The sequence below is a fragment of the Schistocerca nitens genome, chromosome 1 (genome assembly GCF_023898315.1).
Source record: "Schistocerca nitens isolate TAMUIC-IGC-003100 chromosome 1, iqSchNite1.1, whole genome shotgun sequence".
NCBI classification, from domain to species: domain Eukaryota; kingdom Metazoa; phylum Arthropoda; class Insecta; order Orthoptera; family Acrididae; genus Schistocerca; species Schistocerca nitens.
In genome coordinates this window covers 1,092,944,606-1,092,972,238 of record NC_064614.1, presented here as the reverse complement: position 1 = coordinate 1,092,972,238, position 27,633 = coordinate 1,092,944,606, and the positions used below count along the sequence as shown (strand labels likewise).

The 27,633-nt window shown below is 38.0% G+C and overlaps 1 protein-coding gene across 6 annotated transcripts in view; it reads right to left on the bottom strand.

Annotated features, from left to right (window-relative positions):
- LOC126198643 (protein hu-li tai shao) overlaps positions 1-27,633 on the bottom strand; it is a 431,642-nt gene that overhangs the window by 91,989 nt on the left and 312,020 nt on the right. For 4 of the 6 annotated variants that reach the window (XM_049935120.1, XM_049935111.1, XM_049935137.1 and 1 more), the window contains exons 8-13: positions 24,016-24,114; positions 16,994-17,203; positions 10,736-10,872; positions 8,714-8,840; positions 6,175-6,198; positions 4,151-4,264 (exon numbers count right to left, since the gene is read on the bottom strand). In XM_049935120.1, the coding sequence (XP_049791077.1) occupies positions 4,151-4,264; positions 6,175-6,198; positions 8,714-8,840; positions 10,736-10,872; positions 16,994-17,203; positions 24,016-24,114 (711 nt within the window). The remainder of the gene's footprint in view (positions 1-4,150; positions 4,265-6,174; positions 6,199-8,713; positions 8,841-10,735; positions 10,873-16,993; positions 17,204-24,015; positions 24,115-27,633) is intronic. The other 2 variants (XM_049935129.1, XM_049935156.1) reach the window with 1 other exon arrangement.

Below are 27,633 nucleotides of genomic sequence, written 5' to 3'. Positions count from 1 at the left end.
TCCTCAAGACAGGACCTAAATCTTTCATAGCTCTGGATGCAGGCTAAAAAAATGAAAACAACTAATCATGTCAGTAAAGAGGAGAGTCAAGATATGGCAAAGTTGATGAATTTCACTGAATTACCCAATAATTCCAGGGAGTTCTATGTATATAAGGAAGGGGGAAAGTGCTTTGGATAGAGAAAATATAAGTGTTTTGATGGAAAATGTGGATGTTGAGGAAACAAGTGTGAGATAATGGAGTATAAACATGTTAATCAGATTGACTTAAAATATTTAAATGTTTGTTTTAATATAATTACTGCATTCTACATAATCAATATACTCGTTTGTTGTGTTCCTTGGTAAATTGATACGAAAGTTGTATATCCACATCTTATACAGAAAGCAAGTTTTGAAATAATTTGACACACTAATGTTTTTTTTTGTTTTTTTTGTAATTTTTTTGGAGACAGATTGTTCTTTTGATTAATGGATGCATCAATTGCTGTTACTAATTAATAAATTACATGTGAAGCCTGCATAATTTTCATCCATATACAAATCTCTAAACAGTCTTTCACACTTCCTGAAAATTACGATTTTGCAGTAAGCAAGTTTTAAAAAACAGACCTCAGTTATCAAGTATGTGTAGTTCCAAAATCTTGCTTAGCCCTTTGGCTGCTGCAGACATGCTTCTACTATCGAGCTGAGAACTACACTGTTATCACCTAATGCGTGTATCTGTGCTGAGTAGCTAAAATTTGGGCTCCTCCCTGGACTTTGGGGTAAGCAGAGTGGCCTGCTTCACTTTGTGTTTGATATTTCTGGAGTTCTTTCTGATCTGTCATTCTAAGATTTCACATCGTCAAGAGTGAAGTCTTGTAGGTGTAAAAGTCTTGTAGGTGTAAAAGTTAATTCATAACTTTGCACGATGCCTGCAAATTAATGGTTGTTACAAATCTGCAGATTTAAAGATAATTTTTCCTTCACTAGTTTCTGATAAAATTTCGAAAACCCATTCCGAAAGCTGTGTGTTACTTTCAGAACACATCATTAGTTCAGTGTTCCATCATAACTGTATGTCCACAATACCTCAGCATGTATTCTTGACTCTACTACATAAATAAATATACAACATTTTTGGGTTACACACATCAGTTACTATCAGTTCTTCTTCTGATTAAATGGTTTCATACAGCATGAGGAATGAAAGCCACCAATGCTACCGTTACGCTATATGGTATTTTTTGTAGCCGAAAGAATATTGCTCCTTCTATAGTGAATGAAATATAGCGATTCTATGTGACACCGTTCTTATGTATTGACATTTATTGTGAACCGCTTAAACACTTTTTAACTTTACTTTTATTGTATCACAAGACTCATGTGATAGTGTCATGAATAATTTTTTGCTAGACTAACTGGGTGCTTAACACTTTGTAAATGTGTTCCAACATCTGACTTTCACCTGTCATATATAAAAACCACCACAGAGGGCACCATCTGTCATTCATATAAGTGGGAAAGGTATACAGAGAACACTGTCTGTTTTTGCTTTGTGGCTTCTATGTTCTCCCTGCTGCCCCATGACACAACTCACAAGGTCAAATGCAGTGAAAAGGGTATCACTTGTTTTCCACTATACACACTGTATTTATTTTGAAGATGGCCTTACAGTAAAGTAATGAAAAATAAGAAAAGGCTATCTAAAGATCTATTTGCCCAGAAGGTAGGGGGATAAAACAATTACAAACTTTTGTTTCACAGGTGAGACATTAGGAATGTATTTCTTTTGACAACAAAACATGAAATAATTTCATCCAATGTTGAAGTCAGAACAAAATTAGGACTGACAAAGAAAGTGAAACCTGCCTCCATTTGGGATTATAAAAAAACAAGGTTGGTGTGGACCACAGCAGCCCACTAATGGAATATTACTCTTCTGAGAGGAAACAAATAAAGTGGCAGACGAAAGAGTCTCTTTACATTCACATGACGACAATATGGTACAGATAAAAATTTGAGGCCTACTGGTAAAGATCTTGTTGAATTCATCAGATAATCAGCTGTAACAAAGAAGGCCTGGTGGAATCAATTTCCACCCAAAATAGTTCACCTGTGACATGCTCAATGGAAGACAAATGATTCCAGTTACATAAAATGTCAAAATTACTTCAGACGAGATGTAAGGTTCATGCAGAATGGAGCAAGCCAAGCTTTGGGAAAGTGGCAAAAAAGTACTATTGTGAAGAATGTGAGGTAGGATGCCATTTTCCAAAATCCTTCAAAATTTTTCATACTAAGAAAAATGTGGCAGTAATTTTCATTAAAAAACTACATTTTCAAACAGTTTCATTTTTAATACCAACACCTTCTAAATTTATCTCCATTTAAGAAATGAAGAACAAGAAAAACATTTTTCAATTGTGAAAACATTTTCATTTCAGTATATATGATGGTCAGTGACACGTATGTTCCTTTGCAATTATTCCACAAAACAGCTTCCCACTGGTGACCCTAAAATTGTTTAATGCTCTACCTGACGACATTCAGTCTTTACCATGGGAGTAGTTTAAAACTACTATTTTGTGTAAGCTAAAAGAGCAACCCTTCTGCAATATTAAAGAATTCTTCTGTAGTAATAGCATAGCGTTTACTTGAGCTGCAGCTCAATTCCATGACTCGAACAGCAAACATTATATTTAATCTCATTGTATACTTGTATCTATTTTATTGTTGTGATATTATTGTAATCTAATTTATGACTTGAATATGTCTTATGGTATTAAATTACTATCATAGTACAGTTGTATTCATGTATTTTGATAATGTTGTATCTTGACGCTGTCTGTCCAGCTGTGGCTGGTGAACGACACAGAATTGGTAATAAAGGTAATAACAAAAGAAAGGTCCCTCTTTCAAGTGCAATAAATTGACAGTAAGCTCTGGGCATTAGAAACTACTGCACAAAATTCAGAAAAACTTAAGCACAGTTTCACCGGTTTAACTACACCTAGCTGTCCAAGTCCTAGTGTTAATCACAGTAGGACAGACTGCATGTCTGACAGGTACACTATTTTAAAAGTAAATCTAACAAACATATCTCATCCTTTTAGAAATTTCCGATTAATTTCTGTCTTTTGGAAATGGTCAACACAGCTCTCTGTAATACAGTTAGTAATATTTCATAACATTAATATAACTTTCAGAATCAGGCATAAATAATCTGTACAGAAACAATAATTTTGTTTGAAACTGTGAATTAAAGTCTTCAAGGCAAAGGAAATCAAGGTGTATGAACATTTTTTATTGGTATATAAACAGTTCAATACCACAAGAGCTTGTGTATTTCTCAGTAGCTCGAGTCAAAAATAACATGAAGAATGACAGAATGCCTGGATCATTCCCTACCTGACAGTTGTCTCCTGAAGGCGAATCAACTGAGGCGAATCCGCTGCATGATTACTTGAACGAAGAAAAATTTCTTTACAATCGAATCTGTCACTAAACCAGGCTTTCTTCCTGAGTATGTAACTATTGCTTTGAGTTTCAGATGAGCCATCAATTACACCAGTTGATGAAACATTAGACTATAATGTGACACCTTCTCACATAGACGGCTTAAGTCTGTCACTTTCAGAATGTGTGGAGGAGTTATCACTTCTATCGACATCAAATAGTTATCCCTACTGCTGCTCTTCTTCAGTATCTGCACAATCTCTTCCTCAGTAGAATAATTGCTGAAAAAACACTGTGATGCTGATAAACAGTAAGACACAAAGTGAGGCTCAATGTATCAAGTCAATCTCAACAAGCTTCATGAACACCACTTAGCAGCCACAGAGCAGTGAACAGCTGCTAAGGCAGAAAATTCACTGTACACTAGTAATTAGTGAACAGTACTTATGTACCTCTGTGCTTTTGGAACTATACTTGTCACTAACACTCATGGGGCGGAAAGGAGGCTCAAGTTAACTCGTCAATAGCACTTCAGGAAAATCCAAAGCCTGAGCTTAAACTTGTCAACAGCAATCTAAGGTTAATTCCATTTCTGCAGTGTTCAGCATTAATTTTCTGTTATGTAAATGTAAATATAGTGCAACACAACAAGAAGCTCAGTAAAGTGTGAGTATGGTTGACTTTTTTCCTTCGTTGTATGACTGCTTACCTGCTGTTGTAGTTTCTTGAATTCCTTTGGATCTGTATTCTTCGGCACAAACTGAAGAGCACTCTCTATCTTCACTGGTGTACTACTGTGTGTTGGTGAACCCTCTGCCACCCACTGTAAACAGACAAAACCAGCACATTAGGGACCACTTCCCCCAGAACCACGAATAATTCTGCAACTATTCTGAATTTTGTGTGCCTGTTTTCATTCCTGTAGCTTCTACAAGACAATTAAGCAATTTCTGAAAAATTTTTGGTCCCAGTATGTACTGATTTTGTCAAATCAATGAGCAGCAGCATACTTTTAAATGTTTCAATTCACAGACAGAAATGATAAAGGGCAGGAGAAAACAGGCACATTTATGTGTTGTACCTCTTTCCTGAGGTGCAGTACAATGAAATTGCTTGAAAAAGTTTACTTCAATCTCCAAGAGAGCTATTACTTAGGAAAATACTAATTGAAGTGACAGTTATGCATTTGTCAACTTTGTACATTACAAGCATAAATAAAAGTTTGGAAATTATGAGCCTGATGTCAGGTATCTACATGCATTACATTGATTACTGTCACATTCTACTCTCCACTTGACAAGTTAATAAATGATATGAAAACATACGTAAGTCTGCAGCGAACTAGGTCACTTGCACTGTACGTACAAGTCTTCAGAAAACAATATACACATGTAAGAAAGCAAATTTAAGGAAGGTAGACGAAACATCAAGCATGCAAACCAATTGCAGTCATTAATACAGTCAATTATAAGCAGGAGAGTAAAAAGCAGCCAGAACATTAGCTTAAGACCGTAGCGATTAGGTAAGCAGCAACAGAAGACAATATGACACATGAACAGGAAACTGTGTCTATCATGCATTCTTCAATGTCTTAAAAAAAGCAGCAGAAGAAAATAATTAAGTAATTTCCCTATGGTATTTTAGACACACACATTTTTTGTGTAAGAGGGTGGGGAGGGGAGGAGGTAGTTAGGAAATGATTTATACAAAGCAGTTTTCTAATAGGATAGAAGGAAATTAATGACATTGTTGGTTCTAATTTTTAAGTATTTTAAAAGTTCTGAAGTTGTATGCTGAATTGTCTGTCTACCAACTAATACAAACAATGTTACTTCTTTATTCTGTAATAATTAATACGTAAGAATGTGTGTGTGTGTGTGTGTGTGTGTGTGTGTGTGTGTGTTAGGATTCTACTGTTCCATTAATAGTATTGTTATTAAGAATGGATTGTTAACTCAAAGGAAAACACACACTTGTCTTTAACAGTGTCATTTTTCTGTGAAGACAGCAAAAGTAAAGGAAATCAAAGTAAAGATTCCCAATTAAGTCAAAACCCAGCTCTTCAAATGTAGAAGTCAAATGCCTCAATCACTGGAAGTAGCACTCGAGGAAGGTTGATGCATAAAAATCTCTGATGATCACAAAAAATTCAGATACCTCAACAAAATGAAGTCAGTTAAATAACTATGCTATCTTCAGCAACATGTTTCAAACTGTATTATTTTCCATTGACATTAACTTTCCATCTCGACATATTACTACTGTTATTTTTTCCTATAAACTCAAAAGTATACTAATATGCAACTGAGGGTTAGCAGTGTGTGGAACTATCAAAATAGATGGACTCCACATTGCCTATCTCTAATTTATGTTGTCTACATGTGCTACTGTCACCAAAAATTTATCATGGGACAAAATCAGTAAGAAAATTTTCGATGGCACTTGAGACCAAAGGCTTTCCAACAACTGGATGAGAAATAAAAATTTTAAGCATCTATGAAAAATCGTTAAGCATTTCCAGTATATGGACGCATTTACAGTTAGCTTTTATCACATTATGCTGTTTGCAATCTATCTGTTCTGTGCATTGTTATATTCCCATCACCATGAAACATTTATCATTCTGCCAGAACATGCAAGCCCCATCACCAATGCGAAGTAAGTAACCCGTTAATTAAAAATAACAGAAACTTAGACCCCGAAATAAGTCTGAATGAGATGAATTCCAATTACCTCTTCTGCATTTGCATCCACCCACTAAAAATCAAAAATAAAAGAAAAACCAAATTAGGGAAAAAAGAACAATCATGTATCTAGTTAGCTACTACACAAAAAAAAACTACAGTGTTTATATACCACTCATAATATTCACACAAAATTCAATATAATTTATGCCACTCCATCAGAGCAGCATCAATTAGTCCATTTTGAAAATAAATTTTAAGCAATAAACACAAGATCAAAGTTTCAAAATCCAATTTATTTTCCAATGCAATAAAAATTAAAGTCAAAGCAATAGGCTGTCAACATTTATTGAACAAAGCAGTAATAAACACATCTCAAGCACGTTACTTTCTCATCCACCAAATTACAATAAATGTCAGAATATGTTTCCTGAAATACGGAAAATGCATTTACAAACATAACCTAACAAACATTGACTATTTATTAATTGAAAATTTTAATATTCAATATAGTAAAAGCACATCTCAATGAGTATCATAAAACCTACTGTGTCTTTAATTACTGCATTTATTTATTATTACAATTTTGTATTTAGGAACATAGACAATTTTGAAAAATAGGTAAAAAAAGGTCTACACAAGAAAATCCCGGTGATCCTACAAACATCACTGTGATCATAATTTTTTTTGTTTTTTTTTTTCCTTTTCATATTCATATTTGCCATCATCATAATCACTATCAAGTATGTCACAATAACCAGAAATTAATCTTCTACGATATATATAGCTGCAAAACAATCTCTGCTCATACACTACCCACATAAACTACATTTATAATAATTTCTTTGTATGTCCAAAGTAGAATGTAGGGCTACTAATATTCCATTGTAACAATGATTCAGTACATACCACATAAACACATTAAATTTAAATATGAATGGAATGATGAACACAAGTTATACAGCTGTCAAGCGATCCATGATTAACTTCTCCCAGAAAACAAGAGACCAGAAAGTTTGGCAGATTACAGCAGGAATGGAAACTTCGGTTCACTTACATTTCTTTCAAACAGAAACATTATTCTGTCAGTGACCCACAGGCAAAGTAGGTCAATAATAGTAATAATAATAAGAGGAAAAACATTAAAACAATTGCTTCAAAATGTCAATAGTATTATATAATAATGCTGCTCAATCTGAAGTAATCAGCCACAGAACAGAAATAAAACAATTTTCAACCAATTTAGCAGAATTCACATAAATAATGAAGAAAAATGTTAACTAGAAAAGCAGAAACCCAGAAGAGACCTACAAATGCATTGTAAGAAGATTTATGGGTCCATATTTCAATATGCTTTAAATGCATACTATGTGGCATTTCATCTGAGTTAAGTAAGAATCATATCCTTGAAGACAATTGTAGTAACAAATGTTGTTACATAGGAATTAGAGGTTATTATTAACCAAATCTTTCAAAAGTGATAAAACTGAAAGATGACCCATCATAATTTTCATGGTACCAATCTGATGTTCATTTCTCAAGAATAAATTGTAAGCTACACTTATTTCACCAAGTATTACTACATATACACACAGTAGTGTAATCCATAGTACTGTGCAGTAACTGTTACATTATCATCAGAAAAAATAACAATGCTATCTCTAGAATATAATCGGGGTTTGTAGGAACTCCACTGATTAACTACAGACAGACTGCTAGCATAAAACAAATGGAATGTAGCAAAAACCCTTGAAACTTGATAAGGCATGATAAACACAGTAAATACCTTCTGTTTAAAGAAATTGCTAATAATACAACTGAAATTAAAAATGTACATAATTTCAGAGCACGTCAAAAAGTACAAACACTGACACCACCATCTAAGAGAAGTTACAGGACAAATAATGTATGCTGCATAATGTGAAAACAGCCAATGCCTGTTTCACTCTATATTTACCATTAATGCTAACAGTTCTACTATATGATAGATCTGTATCCGATCTGTGGCTGTCACCACAATGTATCAACTTTTCTCTGAAAAATACAAGTGTTGTATTTATACAACACCTTGAAATTTTCTTTAGATGGTTACAAGTCTACAGCCTGATCATTCTACTTCATTCTACTTTAAGATTTTTAAATTTGTTTCCAAGTAAAAATTACTGCAACAGAATTTACTATGTTTACAGGGAGGAAAAAATTTCACCAGGAACTTTGAACATTTAGCCAATACTTGAATCATCAACAAAACATTCAATATGGAGCAACACAACAAAATTCGGTTTAACATATGTCACAAAATTTGTAGTGTTATATTTCACAACACTGAATTGTCATTTAGAAGAGTTAAGAGTTATTATACCTTTTTTAAATGGAGCACAAGATATCTGCATATTGCAAAACACGAATCACACTAAGGAATGTTGATTTAATTACACCAAACAACAAGTGTCTTCACAATAAACAATTTCTTGTGTAAGATAAATAAGGCGAAGTAGATGACCGGCCTTCTTAACAACTAGAAACAAATGGGGATTTTATATCATGATTTACTTGCTCTCTTTGTTTTCAAAAGTTATGACCTCTACCTTAGTTATTTTCTTTGGATCAGGTGTTCCTGTTTCCAGTATTTCCACCTTCTGATATACATTTGGAGAATTCAGCCACCGTGTGCGGTCATGTGTTTTTTTACCATCGATGTACTTCTTCCACTGCCTATAAACACAAACAGAAACAATTTACTAAAGCCAGGCATTTTATATTGACAGGTGAATCACTATCAACGTGCCAACACATTTATATTTTCCAATGTGGGAAAATTCATTCTCAAACCTATCCTCCTTAGAAAGAGACTCATCCGTTTAAGCCCTTTTAGCCTCCACGTGTCGGCAGAACTCTTTGACATGAGGAGGCTATTTAGCTCAAATGCAGACACATTATTTTTAACATGACTATATCTGAGAATAGACTGTAAATCTGAAATTTGCCATTTAAAAGATAACACACAAAAGCTATAAAAGAAACTGTAAATTGAGAAATGTGCACAGTTTAACTGCCCGACACACTGCAATCTCATATAGCAAACACTTTTTTCCACACAAATGAGGATATTGCATCTATATCCTCCAATCTGAATAAAAATTAACTATTTCTACTGCCTCATCCCTCTGCCGAGCGAACAGAATGCATTATAAGGTCTCATTGAGTACTTGTATACTTTTAAGTGGGGAGAAAAAGATAACACATCAAAGTTACTCTAACATAGAGATTGTTAGGGTTCGAGCACACACTCATTTCAGTAAATTTGAGACAAGGAATCAGTATGTAGTGGCATTTTCAGAGGAACCATCTTGACAATTTTGTTAGCGATTTGATAAAACCATGAAAACCTAATAACTCAGGATTGCCAGACTCTTATTGATCCCCGTTTCTTGGAACTGTGAGTTCATGCCTCTCTCTGTTTTGTAAGTGCTATTATAGTAACTAAGATTCTCTTTTAGTTGGCTGCACATACAAATTTTTGAGGCAATGCAAGATAGAAATGACCTTTCAAAAGAAACAGCTTAATTACACAGAATAAAAATTATTAGCCATTTAGGTTACAAGTGCTGTTCAGAATTTGGATCACTGTTCTCTAAAACTAGTAGCAGACTCATTAAAGGGATAGTCTATTTGCTTTTATTACTTCATATTATTGCTGTCACATTGCCAAATGATCATGAAATGTGACCATGTATCTACAGTCGATGAGTGAGTGAGTGAATGTATGTGTGGCCAAGTAATAACTCTAATTTGAAATAAGTTTAACACTCAGGGATGTGCAAGGTGGTAGTGATACACTACTATTAGGAGCATCGTACCACCCATCTAGGATGTTTTGGGAAAACCTTTGCACATCGAAATCAGCATGGTTTGATTGTGTAGAAATAAATTTATCATCACAAACCAGTAATTCCCTTTGGGACGTTAACTTCCAGTACTGCTGACCAACACTTAATGGAAAATAATATTGCTTATATTCAAAACATTAGATACCTTCTTCATGGTAAAATGAGGAATTTGTCTTAGAATACAGGAAATGGTGTGGGGGAAGGTCATACAGACTGTAAGTTAAGAAGGGCCCACCCATGATAAAAGGTGAACAGGGAAACTACTGTGGCAAATCTAGAAATACTGCTTTGTACTTTAAGTGTTTCTATCAGCTGGAAGTTTCATTTTCTAAAGATAAGCATGTGGCAGCTCCCAATATTTTAATAGTTTTCTTACTTGAATTTCCCTTTTCCTACAATCTCGAATAAAGCATGTGGCAAAATGAGACAAATGAACATATTAATATGATGCAATATTCCCTTTAATTTGTGCCTAGCTGGGGAGGGTGAAGGAAACAAGAACACACAGTTTTTCTCTACTTCCCCTATCTTTCACCCTTTCATCTATTTTTTCCTTCTTTTTGTTTTTCTATTTTGTGTGAGTACCTTGAAGCAAATTTCAGAAAGCAAAGTTCAATTTTTTTAATGATATAAATATCATGTACAATAACTAACAAATTTATTGTTAATGTTAATTAGTTTATATTATTGAAAGGAAAACAGTATACAACAAATGCATACCCTTGTTTGTACATCTCCTCCTCTTCAAGAATATATCCCAAGGAAGACACTGCTGGAGGAACTTCAACATCATTGCGAGGTCGGGGTGGGTCACCTTTGACCAGTGGATGTCTATAAATGTAACCTGTACGGAAGCCCTGTATAGCAGGAAAAAAAAGGAACAGTTTAAAATAATTCTTGTCACTTTCATTAATATACTACCATCTATTATTGTTGTTTGTGGTGGTGGTGGAGGTGATTAAATGCACAATTGAGATGCTTTCATTTGAAACTTCAACAAAAAAACAGTGACTTTAAATCTTTTAACAACAATGGCCGCTGTTCAATATCATCAATATCAGAGTCAGCACTCTTAATTAAACTATGTATTCACCAAGTAATCCACCTGACAGAAATCCCTAAATTATGCAATACGTGCCATCAAATTTAACAGTGGTATCGCCAAACTGTGCCAGCCAAACAAATTTTAAGAACAACGAAACTAATCAACCAGTAAAGTAGCTAACAGCAAAATGTTGCACAGTAACAACAATTCTGAGTGTACACAACAAAGAAGGTATGTAACTGATTCTAGAGTTGGAATTGTCTGTGACAGGTGTAACACACACCACAAAACATTAGTTTTGTTCATGTTCAGTGTTGTTGCAAGGCCTGTAGAGCACATAAGAGGTGTGAACAGTGTCAAATGTTGAGTAATCACTGAAGGATCTCAGTACTGTGCATCAAGCACACCATAGCCCCTTCACACTGCACCTGCCATCTGTGAAACAGTAATGTGCTCCCTGTTGGGAGGCACTGGTAGCTGATGAATGGTATTACAATTTGTTTAGCGATGAATCATGATTCAGCACCACGCCAAATGACCACAGTCAGCGAGTATGATGGTGAACTAGGGAAGAATTCCATTCTTCCAGCATTTTGAGACACATAGCTATATTACTCTTGATGTCATGGTGTGGGGAACTGTCGGTTGTGACTTCTGACCAATATTGGTATGTTTGAGGGAACTTCTACAGCAAAATTATTTGACATGGAGGTCCCATGTCATCATGTGTTACTTCTCATGTGATTTACTATGGTGCCATTTTTAACAAGACAATGCTCATCCACACATGGCACGTCTCTATGAACTGTCTGCATGATACTTCTGTACTTCTGTGGCCAGCAAGATCCATGACAGAACATGTGTAGGATGTGCTCAGATGTCAGCTCTATCCCAGTTCCAGCATCCAGGATATCAAAGACCAGTTATGACAGATGTGTGCCAGCTTGTATCAAGAGAGGTTAAAATAGCTTTACGACACCCTTTGCTAACCGAATCAGTACATTTTTGGACTGATAAATGTGTTCATGCTGCCAAGTTTCTTAGTAAATTTGACTTTTTTTATTCTGTGAAATAACTTCACATACATTCTCACCCAATGAATTAAATTTCATTTTCTCCTCACCTTCTCCTTGCTTTACTTTTTTCAGTCAACACGAGTTGGGAAATGCACTGAAGTGATAAGATACTGTAGTGTATCAGCCATGTTCCAACAAAAAGTACACCAGAGTGAAAGTAGGTTGCAACAGAGTAAGCTGCAAACAGACAAGAGTGTTATGCATTGCAAAGCAAAACATGGTCGACAGGTGTTGCAAAGCAGAGCCAGCTGGGTACGTTATAGCAACAGGTGACGCTACAATATGCTAGTGGAATCATGGAGGCATTTCCCCACTTGCCACCACAGAAGTGTTTAGAGTATGTGCATTAAACCCTAAATAAACATAGTCTGGGCCTTGTAAGTACTTAGACATTCATGTAGTAAAATATTCTGCGGCCTATACCACAAGCCAATGATACCCAAGAGCAACATCCCAGAATGCTGTACCCATCAGCTGCGCTGCCACATTGTCATCATGATCGCAGCCTGACAAATTTACTGTTGTCCTAACTTCTCTACACTCCCCACGGATCGTAATCCATGGGTCATGTAACTATGGTGTCAGATCAGTGATGTCACCACCTTAGAGCAACATCTGAACCTACAACCTATAGTACAGTAAGTCAAAAAATTCTGATTGTATTTTGGCCATGGAAAAAAGTTTGACAGTCCTGCACTTTGTAAAGTAGATTTCACTGCATGCGGACAACCAGCGGATTTGTCTAGTTTTAGAACTAATCGGAGTCACGATTGGTTAGTGCCTGTTAGATGTACACAGCATAACCTTGAGGGCCACTCAGCACCATATATGGAATCGGTCCACGTAATTGTTGCAGGCATGTAGTAGGCAATGCTGGGAGTCATGATGGCTCAGGTTGGACATAAGAATTTAGTCCATGCCATTTGTTTTCTTGTCATGTGAGTGTTAGTTCTCAAAATGAGTGTTGTGAAGGACAAAACTTCGACAGAACCACAGACGCGAGATGTATCAGAGCCGGAAGCAGTTAAGTTGGGCCTCCCCAGTTCGTTTGACGAACAGGTTTCAGGTGTTATCTGTGGCTGACGACGTCTTTAAGCGGGATGCAGTCATCCACCCTGTTCCAGAGGAAGCTTCTCAGCCCGCAAGGTCTGAGCATTCACAGAGGGTGAGTATGCTGGTAGTTGGGAGCTCCAACGTTAGGCACGTAATGGGGGTCCTTAGAAACCTGGCTGCCAAGGAGGGGAAGGAAGACAGTGTGCATATTGAGGGAGTCATTCCGGATGTGGAAAGGATGCTTCCAGATGTCATAAAGAGTACAGGGTGCAGCCAGCTGCAAGTGGTGGCTCATGTCAGTACAAATGACATGTGTCGCTTTGGATCGGAGGAGATTCTCTCTGGTTTCTGGCGGCCGGCCAAAATGGTAAAAAGTTGCTTGCGTGATTGAGGTTGAGCTGACCATCTGCAGCATTGTCAATAGAACCAACTGTGGTCCTTTGGTGCAGAGCTGAGTGGACGATCTGAATCACAGACTCAAGCGGTACTCCAGGAGGGGAGAGCCAAGGGGGAGGTGACCATGAGAAAAAGATTGAATAGCCAAGACAAGGATAACATTCTACTAGTCGAGGAGCGGAATGTATGAAGCTTGAAAAGGCAGGGAAGCTAGAAAATCTGAAAAGGGAAATGCAAAGACTCAATCTAGATACAGTAGGGGTCAGCGAGGTGAAATGGAAAGGAGACAAGGGTTTCTAGTCAGATGAGTATAGGGTAATATCAACAGCAGTAGGAAATGATATAACGGGAATAGGACTCATCATGAATAGAAAGGTAGGGCAGAGAATGTATTACTGTGAACAGTGGTAGGATTGTTCTTATCAGAATCGACAGCAAACCAACATCAACAGCAATAATTCAGGTATACATGCCGACATCGAATGCTGAAGACGAAGAGATGGAGAAAGTATATGAGAATATTCAAAGGGTAATAGGGTACATAAAGGGAGATGAAAAACTAATAGTCATGAAGGAATGGAACGCAGTTGTAGGGGAAGAAGCAGAAGAAAAGGTTACAGGAGAATATGGACTTGCGACATAGAATGAGAGAGGAGAAAGATTAACCGAGTTCTGTAATAAATTTCAGCAAGTAATAGCAAATTCTCTGATCAAAAATCACAAGAGGAGGAGGTATACTTGGAAAAGGCCAGGTGATACGGGAAAATTTCAGTTCAATTACATCGTGATCAGTCAGAGATTCTGAGACAAGAGACTGGTATGTAAGATAAGAGACTGGTATGTAAGGCATTCCCAGGGCCAGATACAGAATCAAATCACAATGTACTTGTGATAAAAAGTAGGCTGAAGCTTAAAAAGATTACTTGAGAAGAATCAGTACGCAAAGAAGCGATGTACAGAAGTACTAAGGAACGATGAGATATGCTTGAAGTTCTCTAAGGCTATAGATACAGCAATAAGGAATAATTCAGTAGGCAGTGCTGTTGAAGAGGAATGGACATCTCCAAACAGGGCAATCACAGAAGTTGGAGGTGGGGGGGGGGGCATAGGTACAAAAGAGGTAACTGTGAAGAAGCCATGGGTAACAGATGAAATACTTCAGTTGATCAATGAAAAATGAAATGTTAAAATGCTCAGGGAAATTCAGGAATACAGAAATACAAGTAGCTGAAGAATGAAATAAATAGGAAGTGCAAGGAAGCTAAGACAAAATGTCTGCGTGAAAAATGTGAAGAAATCAAAAAAGAAATGATTGTCGGAAGGACTGACTCAGCATATAAGAAAGTCAAAGCAACCTTCGCTGAAATTAAAAGCAATGGGGTAACACTAAGAGTGCAATGAGAATTGCACTGTTTAATGCAGAGGAGAGAGCAGGTAGGTGTAAAGAACACACTGAAAGCCTCTATGAGGAGGAAAATTTGTCTGATGTGATAAAAGAAGAAACAGGAATCAAAATAGAGGAGATAGGAGACCCAGTATAGAATCAGAGTCTAAGAGAGATTTGGAGGACTCAACAACAAATAAGTCAGTAGGGACAGATAACATTCCATCAGAATTTCTAAAGTAATTGCAGGAAGCAACATCAAAACGACTATTCACATTGGTGGGTATGATCATGAGTCTGGTAATGTATGATCTGACTTTTGGAAAAATATCATACATACAATTCTGAAGACTGCTATAGTTGACAGGTGTGAGAATTATCGCACAATCAGTTTGACAGCTCATGCATCAAAGTTGCTGACAAGAATAATATACAGAAGACTGGAAAAGAAAATTGAGGATGTGTTAGATGATGATGATCGGTTTGGCTTTAGGAAAGGTAAAGGCACCATAGACGCAACTGTGACGTTGTAGTTGATAATGGAAGCACGACTAAAGAAAAATCTTCTAAGGATTTGTCAATGTGGAAAAAGTATTCGACAGTGTAAAATGCTGGAAGATGTTCAAAATTCTGAGAAAAATATGGATAAGCTATTGGGAGAGATGGATGATACACAATTTACAAGAGCCAAGAGGGAATAGGAGGAGTGGACGCCCAAGAACGAAGTGCTCGGATTAAAAAGGGTATAAGACAAGGATTTAGTCTTTTGCCCCTACTGTTCAGTCTGTAGATCAAAGAAGCAACGATGGAAATAAAAGAAAGGTTCAAGAATGGAATTAAAATTCAGGATGAAAGGATATCAATGATGTGTTCACTGATGACATTGCTGTCCTGAGTGAAAGTGATGAAGAATTGCATGATCTGCTGAACAGAATGAACAATCTAATGAGTACAGAACAGGGATTGAAAGTAAATCAAAGGAAGACGAAAGTAATGAGAAGTAGCAGAAATGAGAAGAGCAAGAAGCTTAACATCAGGATTGATGGTCACAGTAACTAAGTTAAGGAATTCTGCTACCTAGGCAGCAAAATAACCAATGATGGATGGAGCAAGGAGGACATCAAAAGCAAGCTAGTACTGACAAAAAGGGCATTCCTGGCCAAGATAAGTCTACTAGTATCAAACATAGACCTTAATTTGAGGAAGAAATTTCTGAGAATGTACATTTGGAGCACAGCATTGTACGGCAGTGAAACACGGATTGCAGGAAATCCAGAAGAGAAGAGAACCTAAGTATTTGAGATGTGGTGAAAGAGACGAATGTTGAAAATTAGGTGGATTGATAGGGTAAGGAATGAAGAGGTTCTGTGCACAATTGGAGAGAGGAGAGGGATATGTGGAAAACACTAACAAGAAAGGACAGGATGATAGGACATCTGTTAAGACATCAGGGAATGATTTCCATGGTACTAGAGGGAGCTGTAGAGGGAAAAAGCAGAGGAAGACAAGAGATTGGAAAACATTCAGCAAATAGTTCAGGTCGCAGGTCACAAATGCTATTCTGAGATGAAAAGCTTGGCACGGGAGTGGAATTCATGGCAGGTCGTATCAAACCAGTTAGAAGACAGAAGACTGATGACTTAAAAAAAAAAGAAAAACTACACTCTGCAAAAAAGCTTTTATAAGTTTCATCATCTCATATCAATCAATTATATCCTGTACAGCGGCAAAAAAATTTAGGGTGAGAAAAATATATTCCTTCAAACTAGGGCTTTTGTCTTCAGAGAATATCAACTTTGACAACCCGAACTGGTCAATGCAACTGCTGTTTATAAGTACGTAACATTTCTCAGACTACTACAGTGAAATTATGACAGTTCATTTAACACATCTGTTAACAGTATAGGAACTTTGTTCAAACTTCTTATTTATATTTGGATGGAAGAAATAAAATAATCAATGCAAAATAATCAATGGCACACACAACAAAAGTATATTCAGGAATTCAATAATAATGAAATTACCGCATTGTCCAGCATTCTCATTAGGGCTTCAAATTCTGTGCCTCCTAGTCTCCATTTTTTCTCCTTTTTAAGGCCTGAAGGTGGCAAGTCAGAACTTGTATCCTGCCTTTGAACAGCATCAGGTGGCCGTCGTACAGCCTCATAAACCTGCTTCCTGACTTCATCTGATATCAGAACAAGATTTTCCAGACCAGCAGGCATTACCTTCACCTGCAATTAAAAGAAAATCTAGAAACATCGTGTATTAGGTATATACAAGCTGTGTTTATCAAGTAAGTACAATTTAAATAAAAATACAACAGACTTTTCTTAGCAATTTCATTTTTACTCTTCTTTTATACATAATCTCCACCAATATTCAGCATATTTACATTTGTTTGTGAGTGTATGAAATGCCTCCTTGAATCAAGAACCTCACTGACTGTGAAATCTACATTTGCATCTACATAACTACATCTATGCTCTGCAAACCACCATGAAGCGCATAGGGGAGGGTACGTCCCATTGTACCAGTTATTATCCCCCCCCAATTCCATTCACATATGGAGTGCAGAAAGAATGACTGACTGAATGCCCCTGTGTGTGCTGTAACTGTTCTAATCTTGTCCTCAAGATCCATATGTGAGTGATACATAGGGGGTTGTAGTATATTCATAGAATCATTTAATGGTGGATCTTGAAACTCTGTCAGCAGACCTTCCTGGCGATAGTTTACGTCTGCCTTCAGGAGTCTGCCAGTTGCGTTTTTTTCAGAATCACTGTCTGCCCTTTTCTGTGTATGTTCAATAGTCCCTGTTGGTCGTATTTGGGACGGGTCCCGTACACTTGAGCAATATTCTAGAACTCGTTGCATGAATCATTTGTAAGCAATCTCCTTTGTAGACCGATTGCAAGGATAGGAAAGTACACAAGGTGCTCTCAGTGTATATGCTTGGGAGCCTCATTCAAAATCTTGAAGAGGCTATTCCAGCAGCCAGTGAAGGAACAGAGTGCAACCAACTGCAGATTGTGGCACACATTGGAACAAATGACGCCTGTTGTCTGGGCTCCGAGGTCATACACAGGTCATCCAGCAACTGGCAGCGAAGGTTGAGAAGACCAACCTTGCTTATGGCATATGGTTTTCATGTTATAAATTTATTGGATCTAGTGGCAACAAATAGACCTGGTCTCTTTGAGGATGTCCACCACATCGAAACTAGTATCAGTGACCATGACGTGACTGTGGCAACAATCATTACCAAAAGTGTGCAAGACAACTAAAACAAGCAGGAAGGTATATATGTTCAGTAAAGTAGATCAAAAATCAGTGGTGTCATATCTCAATAAAGAACCAACTTTCAGCACAGGGCAGAAGCATGTAGAGGAACTATGGCTCAATTTTAAAAGAATAGTTGACCATGCACTGGGTAAATATGTACCCAGTAGAACAGTACATAATTGGAGTGACCCTCCATAGTACAGTCATTGTAAAGAAACTTCTAAAGAAATTGAGATTATTGCATAATAGGTGTAAAACAAAGTGTGGGGCCTATTGCTAGAGATATGCTGGATGAAATGCATTTGCCTCTCAAGGGAGCAATGCGTGATGCCTTCAATGACTACCTTAGCAGAATACTGTCAAATGATCTTTAACAGAACCCAAAGAAATCCTTGTCATATGTAAAGGCTGTTAGTGGCAACAAAGTTAGTGTGCAGTGAATGAGACAGGAACTAACATTGAGGGTAACAAAGCTGAAATGCTTAACTCCATATTCAAATGTTCATATCCAAAGGCAAACCCAAGAGAATTGTCCAAATTTAATCCTCGTACCACTGAAAGGATGAATGAAATACGTTTTAACATCAGTGATGCTGAGAAACAGCTGAACTCATTAAAACTGAACAAAGCTCCAGGCCCCAATGGAGTCCGTCAGATTCTATGCTGAATTTGCAGCTGAATTAGCTCCTCTTCTAAATATAGGCTATCCCAGATCTTGGAAAAAAAGTGTGTATCACACTCTTCTACAGGAAGGGTAGTAGAACTGATCCACAAAACCACTGTCTAATATCCATGAAATATTTATGTTGTAGGATATTAGAGCTCAAAATATAATGAGGTATCGAAGAGAATGACCTCCTCAATGCCAACCAGCATAGATTCCAAAAACATTGATCATGTGAGACCCCAATTGCACTTTTCTCACATGACATACTGAAAGCTTTGCATCAGGGTATTCAGGCAGATGCAGTATTTTTTCATTTCCAAAAAGCATCCAAGTCAGCAACACACTACACTTACTGCAAAAGTTTGATCATATGGGGTATAAAGTGAAATTTGTGGCTAGATTGAAGACTTTTTGACGGGAAGGCACAGCATGTTATCTCACATGTGGAGTCATCGTCAGATGTAGAACTGTGTTCGTGTATGCCTTAAGGAAATGTGTTGGGACCCTTGCTGTTCGTATTGTTTATTAATAACTTGCAGACAATATTAAAAGTAACCTCAGACTTTTGCAGATGACAAAATTATTTATAATGATATACTATCTGAAAGAAGCTGTATGAACATTCAGTCAGATCTATAAGATTTCAAAGTGGTGTGAAGATAGGCAACTTGCTTTAAATGTTCAGAAATGTGAAATTGTACACTTCCCAAAATGCAAAAAAAAAAAAAAACCACATCCTATGAGTATAATATCAGTGAGTCACTGTTGGAATTGGCCAACTCATACAAATATCTCGATATAACACTGTGGGGATATGAAATGGAATGATCACATAGGCTGTCATGGGTAAAGCAGGTGCCAGACTTCAGTTTACTGGCAGAATACTAGGGTAAATGCAATCAGTCTACAAAGGAGATTGCTTACAAATCACTTGTGCAAATTATTATAGAATATTGTTCAAGTGTGTGGGATCTGGACCAAATAGGACTAACAAGGGATATTGAACTTACACAGAGAAGGGCAGCACGAATGGTTTCATGTTTGTTTAATCCATGGGAGTGTGCCACAGAGATACTGAAGGAAGTGAATTGGCAGCCTCTTGAAGACACACATGAACAATTCTGAGAAAGTCTGTTGAAGTTTCAAGAATTGGCTTTAAATAAATGGTGACTCTAGGAATAAACTACAATCCCCTCCGTATCACTCCCAAGGGATCATGAGAATAAGATACCAATAGTCACTGCACGCACAGAGGCATTCAAACAACCATTATTTCCATGCTCGATATGCGAATGGAACAAGAAGACGCCCTAATAAATGGTACAATGGAACATACACCCTGCCATGCACCTCATAGTGGTTTGCAGGGTATACATGTAGATGTAGATCTCACTTCCTCAGTATTCCACAAATAAACTCAACTCTACCAACTGTTTTCCCCGTGACTGAGCCTATGTGATCATTCCATTTCATATCCCTAGAAAGTGTTACACCCAGGTATTTGTATGTGTTGGCAGATTCCAACAGAGACTCACTGATATTATAGTCATAATATACTGCTTTTCTTTCTGTGCACAATTTAACATTTCCGAAGAAATTAAAGCAAGCTGGTAATCTTTCCACCACTGAAATGTTACCAAGGTATGACCAAATACACTCCTGGAAATGGAAAAAAGAACACATTGACACCGGTGTGTCAGACCCACCATACTTGCTCCGGACACTGCGAGAGGGCTGTACAAGCAATGATCACATGCACGGCACAGCGGACACACCAGGAACCGCGGTGTTGGCCGTCGAATGGCGCTAGATGCGCAGCATTTGTGCACCGCCGCCGTCAGTGTCAGCCAGTTTGCCGTGGCATACGGAGCTCCATCGCAGTCTTTAACACTGGTAGCATGCCGCGACAGCGTGGACGTGAACCGTATGTGCAGTTGACGGACTTTGAGCGAGGGCGTATAGTGGGCATGTAGGAGGCCGGGTGGACGTACCGCCGAATTGCTCAACACGTGGGGCGTGAGGTCTCCACAGTACATCGATGTTGTTGCCAGTGGTCGGCGGAAGGTGCACGTGCCCGTCGACCTGGGACCGGAGCGCAGCGACGCACGGATGCACGCCAAGACCGTAGGATCCTACGCAGTGCCGTAGGGGACCGCACCGCCACTTCCCAGCAAATTAGGGACACTGTTGCTCCTGGGGTATCGGCGAGGACCATTCGCAACCGTCTCCATGAAGCTGGGCTACGGTCCCGCACACTGTTAGGCCGTCTTCCGCTCACGCCCCAACATCGTGCAGCCCGCCTCCAGTGGTGTCGCGACAGGCGTGAATGGAGGGACGAATGGAGACGTGTCGTCTTCAGCGATGAGAGTCGCTTCTGCCTTGGTGCCAATGATGGTCGTATGCGTGTTTGGCGTCGTGCAGGTGAGCGCCACAATCAGGACTGCATACGACCGAGGCACACAGGGCCAACACCCGGCATCATGGTGTGGGGAGCGATCTCCTACACTGGCCGTACACCACTGGTGATCGTCGAGGGGACACTGAATAGTGCACGGTACATCCAAACCGTCATCGAACCCATCGTTCTACCATTCCTAGACCGGCAAGGGAACTTGCTGTTCCAACAGGACAATGCACGTCCGCATGTATCCCGTGCCACCCAACGTGCTCTAGAAGGTGTACGTCAACTACCCTGGCCAGCAAGATCTCCGGATCTGTCCCCCATTGAGCATGTTTGGGACTGGATGAAGCGTCGTCTCACGCGGTCTGCACGTCCAGCACGAACGCTGGTCCAACTGAGGCGCCAGGTGGAAATGGCATGGCAAGCCGTTCCACAGGACTACATCCAGCATCTCTACGATCGTCTCCATGGGAGAATAGCAGCCTGCATTGCTGCGAAAGGTGGATATACACTGTACTAGTGCCGACATTGTGCATGCTCTGTTGCCTGTGTCTATGTGCCTGTGGTTCTGTCAGTGTGATCATGTGATGTATCTGACCCCAGGAATGTGTCAATAAAGTTTCCCCTTCCTGGGACAATGAATTCACGGTGTTCTTATTTCAATTTCCAGGAGTGTATTTATGCAGCTTCTTTCAAGACAGTACTTAATTATAGATAACTGCATTGTCTGCAAAAAGTCTGAGGTTACTATTAATATTGTCCACAAGGTCATTAATACATAACATGAACAACACGAGTCCCAGCACACTTCCCTGGCGCATACCTGAAGTTATTCTACATCTGACGATGACTCTCCATCCCAGGTAAAATGCTGTGTCCTCCCTACCAAAAAGTTGTCAATCCAGTGAAAAATTTTGCTTGATACTCCATACAATTGAACTTTTGACAATAAGCGTAGGTGTGAACTAAGTTAAATGCTTTCTGGAAAACAAGAAATACTGAATCTATGGGACTGCCTCAATTCAAAGCTTTCAGTTTGTCATTTCAGGAAAGTGCAAGTTGGGTTTCACATGATCGATGTTTTCATAATCCACACTGGTTGGCAAGGAGATCTTTTTGTTCAAGATACCTTATTATGTTTGGGCTCACAATATGTCCTAAGATTCTACAACAAATTGATGTCAAAGACATTGAGTAGTAGTTTTGTGGATAATTTTTTTTTTTGTAGATGGGTGTTACCTGTGCTTTCTTCCAACTACTGGGCATAACATTTCGTTCCATGGATGTACAATAAATCATAGTTAGTAGAAGGGCTAACTCAGCTGCAATTTCAGTCTAGAGTCTGACAGGAATTCTATCGGGCCCTGGAGCTTAGTTCAGTTTTAACAATTTCAGCTGTTTCCCAACACCACTGATACTAATACTGATTTCATTCATTTTTTCAGTGGAGGAGGATTAAACTGAGGCAATACTCCTCGGTTTTCCATAGTAAAGGAACATCTGAAAACAGAGTTATGCATTTCAGCTCTTGCTTTGCTACACTCAATTTCAGCTCCTGTCTTATTCGCTAGGTACTATAAAGTGACTTTAGTGTCACTACCAGCCTGTACAGACGACCAGAATTAATTGAGGTTTTCTGAAAAATTATCTGACAGTATTCTGCTACAATTATCACTGAAGGTTCCATGCATTGCCGTCTTGACGGCCAAATGAGGTATGAATGGCAGTGGCACCTGGCAGAACGTATTTGACAACTGTCTGTTTCCACCAACTATAAACTCTGCCGGAGTGATCCCATCCTATCAGTCCAACATAATCTTCAATCCCCACTAAAAGCCTTAGACTCTTCCCAGAAGCTCTCCTATGATCTATTTCCCTCCTCATCTCCACGACACCTGACCTCAGACATCCTTCCCAAAATCCAGAAACCCAACAATCCTGATCACCTCATTGTAGCATGACATTGCAACCCCCCCCCTCCCCCCACTGAAAGTGTTTCGACCCTCACTGACCAACACCTCCAACCCAAACAACTGTGTAAAATCTAGCCTCGCACACCAAGGTTCCAGCCACTTCCTTCATCAACTCTCCACCTTCCCCTCCATTCTCCCTCCTGGATCCCTACTCCTCATTGTTCACACCACTTCCCTATACACTATCTCTCACACCCATGGTCTTGCTACCATTTTTGGCATTTTTTAAAAAAACTCGCCATCTTTGCCCTCAATTTGTGAACCATTGGAAATCTGCAGGAGAATGAAATTTTATATTCCGAGACCTTGTATTGGTAAGTAATTACACGCAGTTTCAGGTTTTCATGCAATTACTTCCAAATATACAAAACGCTAAACTACATTTTTTTAGCACCTATTTTTTCAGCCAACTTTGTTCTGAATTATTCAAATAAAAATTGCTCACGAAATCTTTTCCAGTTATTTTGATTAAGACTGTCGATAGCTGTGCTATGGGGTCAAACAAATTACTACATCTCCGGAAGGATGGAATTAGTGGTCGTTAAACTTTACGAATGTTTATTGAGAACAAGTGCAAATATTTGTACAAAATTTGTAATGGTCACTTGACATGGAATGATACCCATGCTATATTTAAATATGTCACAGCTATATTCAAATATGTCACAGCTATGCACAAATTAACAACAAAACAATTTCCTCATATTTATCAATACATACCTGTGTCTCACAAGCCAGAACTGTATTGTAAACATTATAAAATGCTTCTTCTACTGTTTCTCCACAACAGACAGCACCATGGTTTGATAGAAACATAACCTGAAATATGAACACAGGTAATATAGTGATGTTCTACTATGTAATTAATTCTTTCACACAGTTTAACATATTATCATACATTACAAAATTAAAGCCCTGATGAACCCAGTTAAATAAAAATTTTAAACCAGAACTTCCATACAAACACTGAAATGTGAATTAATTTAAAAGTTACTGAATGGAACAACCTGTTTAAAAGATGTTGACCACTACATTAGATAAACACAATTAGCAGACTGGCCATTAAAATCTGGAAAAAAATTCCCTGAGAATTCCAAGTGTGAGGAGGAAGATGGTGTCAAGAAGCTCCTGATATATTAATGGTGAGCAGGGAGAGGGAAGGGGGGCAACACGCAATAACGACTTTTCTTTCCTCTCATTTGAGATATCAACCAGCCATAAGTAGTAGTTTTTAAACACTGGTCATTTATGTGATGTAATATTCATATACATGTAGGAAACACACCTTTAAGAACACAGAATTCCCTGACATTTCATGAGATTCCAGAAATTCCCCAGGTCTTTCCAGGTAAAATGCAATTCCCTGAGAATTCCAGGTTTTCCAGATGAATCGCCACCGTGTTTGGGTCACTTGATGTAAAGTTCTCTCAAATCAGCATGAAATGTTCAGAGAAACACAAAATTGCACAACTGATAACAATCTGCAAAGCTTTTACCTGATCAGAGAGCTTTCACAGGAACAGTTTGTTAAGCCACAATGAGAAGAGAGAATGGCGTAGAGGACGAGATGTGGAGGAGAAGGTGGGGAAGAAAGAATTAAAGAAAATGAGTGACATTCTCCGACAGAAAGTTTTATGTGGAATTATTATGGAGGTCAAAAGTAAACAAACGAGTGTGGGGAACAGTGTGGTGATCTGGAGAGAATAAAAATGTGAGACACTGAAGAATCTGGATAAGAGTTTGATCAATAAGAGGAGGAGTATGTCCACCAAGAAGAAAGCCCTAGTTAAGTTACGTAATGATGGAGGAAAAAATTTGTAGCAATCTTCTTGAAGATGTCACAGAACTTTTGCAAAACGTCACTCTAAAGTCACAATGCCTAGAGAAAATTCTAAACTATTTCCTATAAGCTATTTGCGACATCACTAAAAGTAAGATGCAATGAGTAAAGCATATCATTCTATCAGGAACTATTTTTGCTCATTTCCGACACCAACGCCCACCCAAAATCATCTTGTCCATCTTGTCACACTCTGAAGAATTGTCTAAGTGCTCCTTTGTAGTTGCACCCTCACTGAGAGCCTCATCTACAATATCAACAATGCAATTGCTTAGCAACTAATAAATTCCCAACAACAGAGAAGACCTTTATTTGTGGCAACGGACTTCCTGGCAGTCACACAATGTAACAACAGAACCACAGAATAATAATTTAATAGCAAATAACATTTCAAATTAGCTCAAAAAAATTTTTTTGTCAATGTTGCTACTGATGGTAACAGTAGATTGAAGGACAAATTATTAACAGTAAATACACAAAGCTGCTGATTCAAGCACATTACATTTCAAACATCTCATTTCGCTTGGCAACAAAAATTCTGAGGTCATTTCTTGCAATAATGATTATTAGTTATGTGTTCTTTCTTAGGTTGTCAAATCTTCATTATGTTTTTACATAACAGGCACCGCTTTGCATCCTCTCACCAGCATACTTAACCACACATGAGACAAAAAAATGTTTATGAATATGATTACACTCCTCTAATTTACTTTCGGTATAAATAAAGCACCTGGGTGCAAGCAAGCCACAAATGGAAGTGCCAAGTGCAGTGTCCAGTTAATATTTAAGTGTTGTTTTACAATGATATGAGAGCGTTTAAAACTGCAATTTTACCAATGCAGCATAGTAGGTATAAATACTATTTATTGATAAAGTCTTGAATGAGGGATGCCTAGTTCTGGGTCATCTGAAGCTACCAGATATCTGTAGACTTCGGTACTTTAGTGTTTTTAGTCCAGTTGCCACCTATATTGGTGGTCTAATAACACAGTACCTGTTATTTTGTGTACTGTGGCCATTACGAATAACTGTCATGTCACACTAAACCAGTATCCACAGGTGTAACGTCAGAACTGCACAAAGAAAGTGCGGCTTTTTAGCCCCGCATCATCTTTACCTCCTCAGCTGTCTATGTACAGAGAGTCTGGACGGAGCTCATTTCTCCATTCCCAACAACCTTCTGATAATTTGTTCACGACATTGTAAACACACTGTAAATTGAATTACCACACAAATACAACAGCTGACAGAAGAACTTGTATGATACAGAGATCAACCAACAACATAGAAAAAAAGAGAGACTTAATGCAGTTAAAAACTAAAACTTTTTAAAAAGAAACAAAAAATAAATAAATGAGCAAGGGCTGCAGCACGCATGTCTTTTGCCACTAAACTCTGCTCTCTGTGCACTCTAATGTATTGGAGTTCATATACATACTACCAAAAACGCCACCCTTTGTGCCATTTCCAAAATGGCAAACTACTGTCTAAACGCATATTGGTATATTACAAGAAATTTAATTTCAATCCAGTGTTCATTAATGATAACGTAGAAACATTTGGAAAGTGAAACCCCATAATACTTATGATACTAAGATTAAAAAGAAAGTGAGTTTATCTAGAGCTGTAAACAGAAAGAAAGTTTACTTGACCTGAAACACTTACTGCAAAAAATATAGAATTATTGAATTACTTCAATGCATTTTGTATATTTAGCTATGACATTTATCATTCTGTGGGATCAATTTTCGTTTCATTTAAGTCTCTCACCTATAGTACGATTAAAATTACTTGATAGTTGACATCTGTCACTTGCCGCTACAGTGTCACCACATCGGTTACCGATTGGTTGTACGCAACACATAAAAACACAGCAGGTAACTTCACAAATGCTGTTATGTGTAACGCAGAGCAATGTTGGTTGGAAGTGGTCTCCATGAGGTATGATGGAAATACGAGCTGCATTTTGATAGGTACTGTATTCTGTGTGATCGAAAATATTGCAAATAACATATGACAGGACCTCTGCTTCATCTGTCGCATCAATTACTGGAGTGACAAAAACTGAATGATTTTAAATACAAAAAATTATTAACTTGACTCTAGAATCTTTGGATTGACTGACTGTCGAAAGCCAATTCGAAATTAGCTGATATCACTATTCATACATTGTGGCTGATGTCAGTTAAACCATTCTGGCCAGAAATGATTCATTTTATCACAAAGTATAAATAAAAAGGTAGCCTAACTGATTCAAGATCAGATTTGGATTTGTAGATTTTGACAAGGAAAACTCAATGTAAGAGCCTGTAGCCTCACTAACAAAATCTGTTCGTCTTCACATATCTAATAGCTGTCTCATTGTGTATCACCATCTTCCAACATGTTACATCGATAATAACAGTATCTAACATTCTGAAATTGTGCTTAAGTGCACAACTGATGACCTAAAAAAGCAGCCTATCTTGAATAATATAGACCCCTTGGGCGGAATAGGA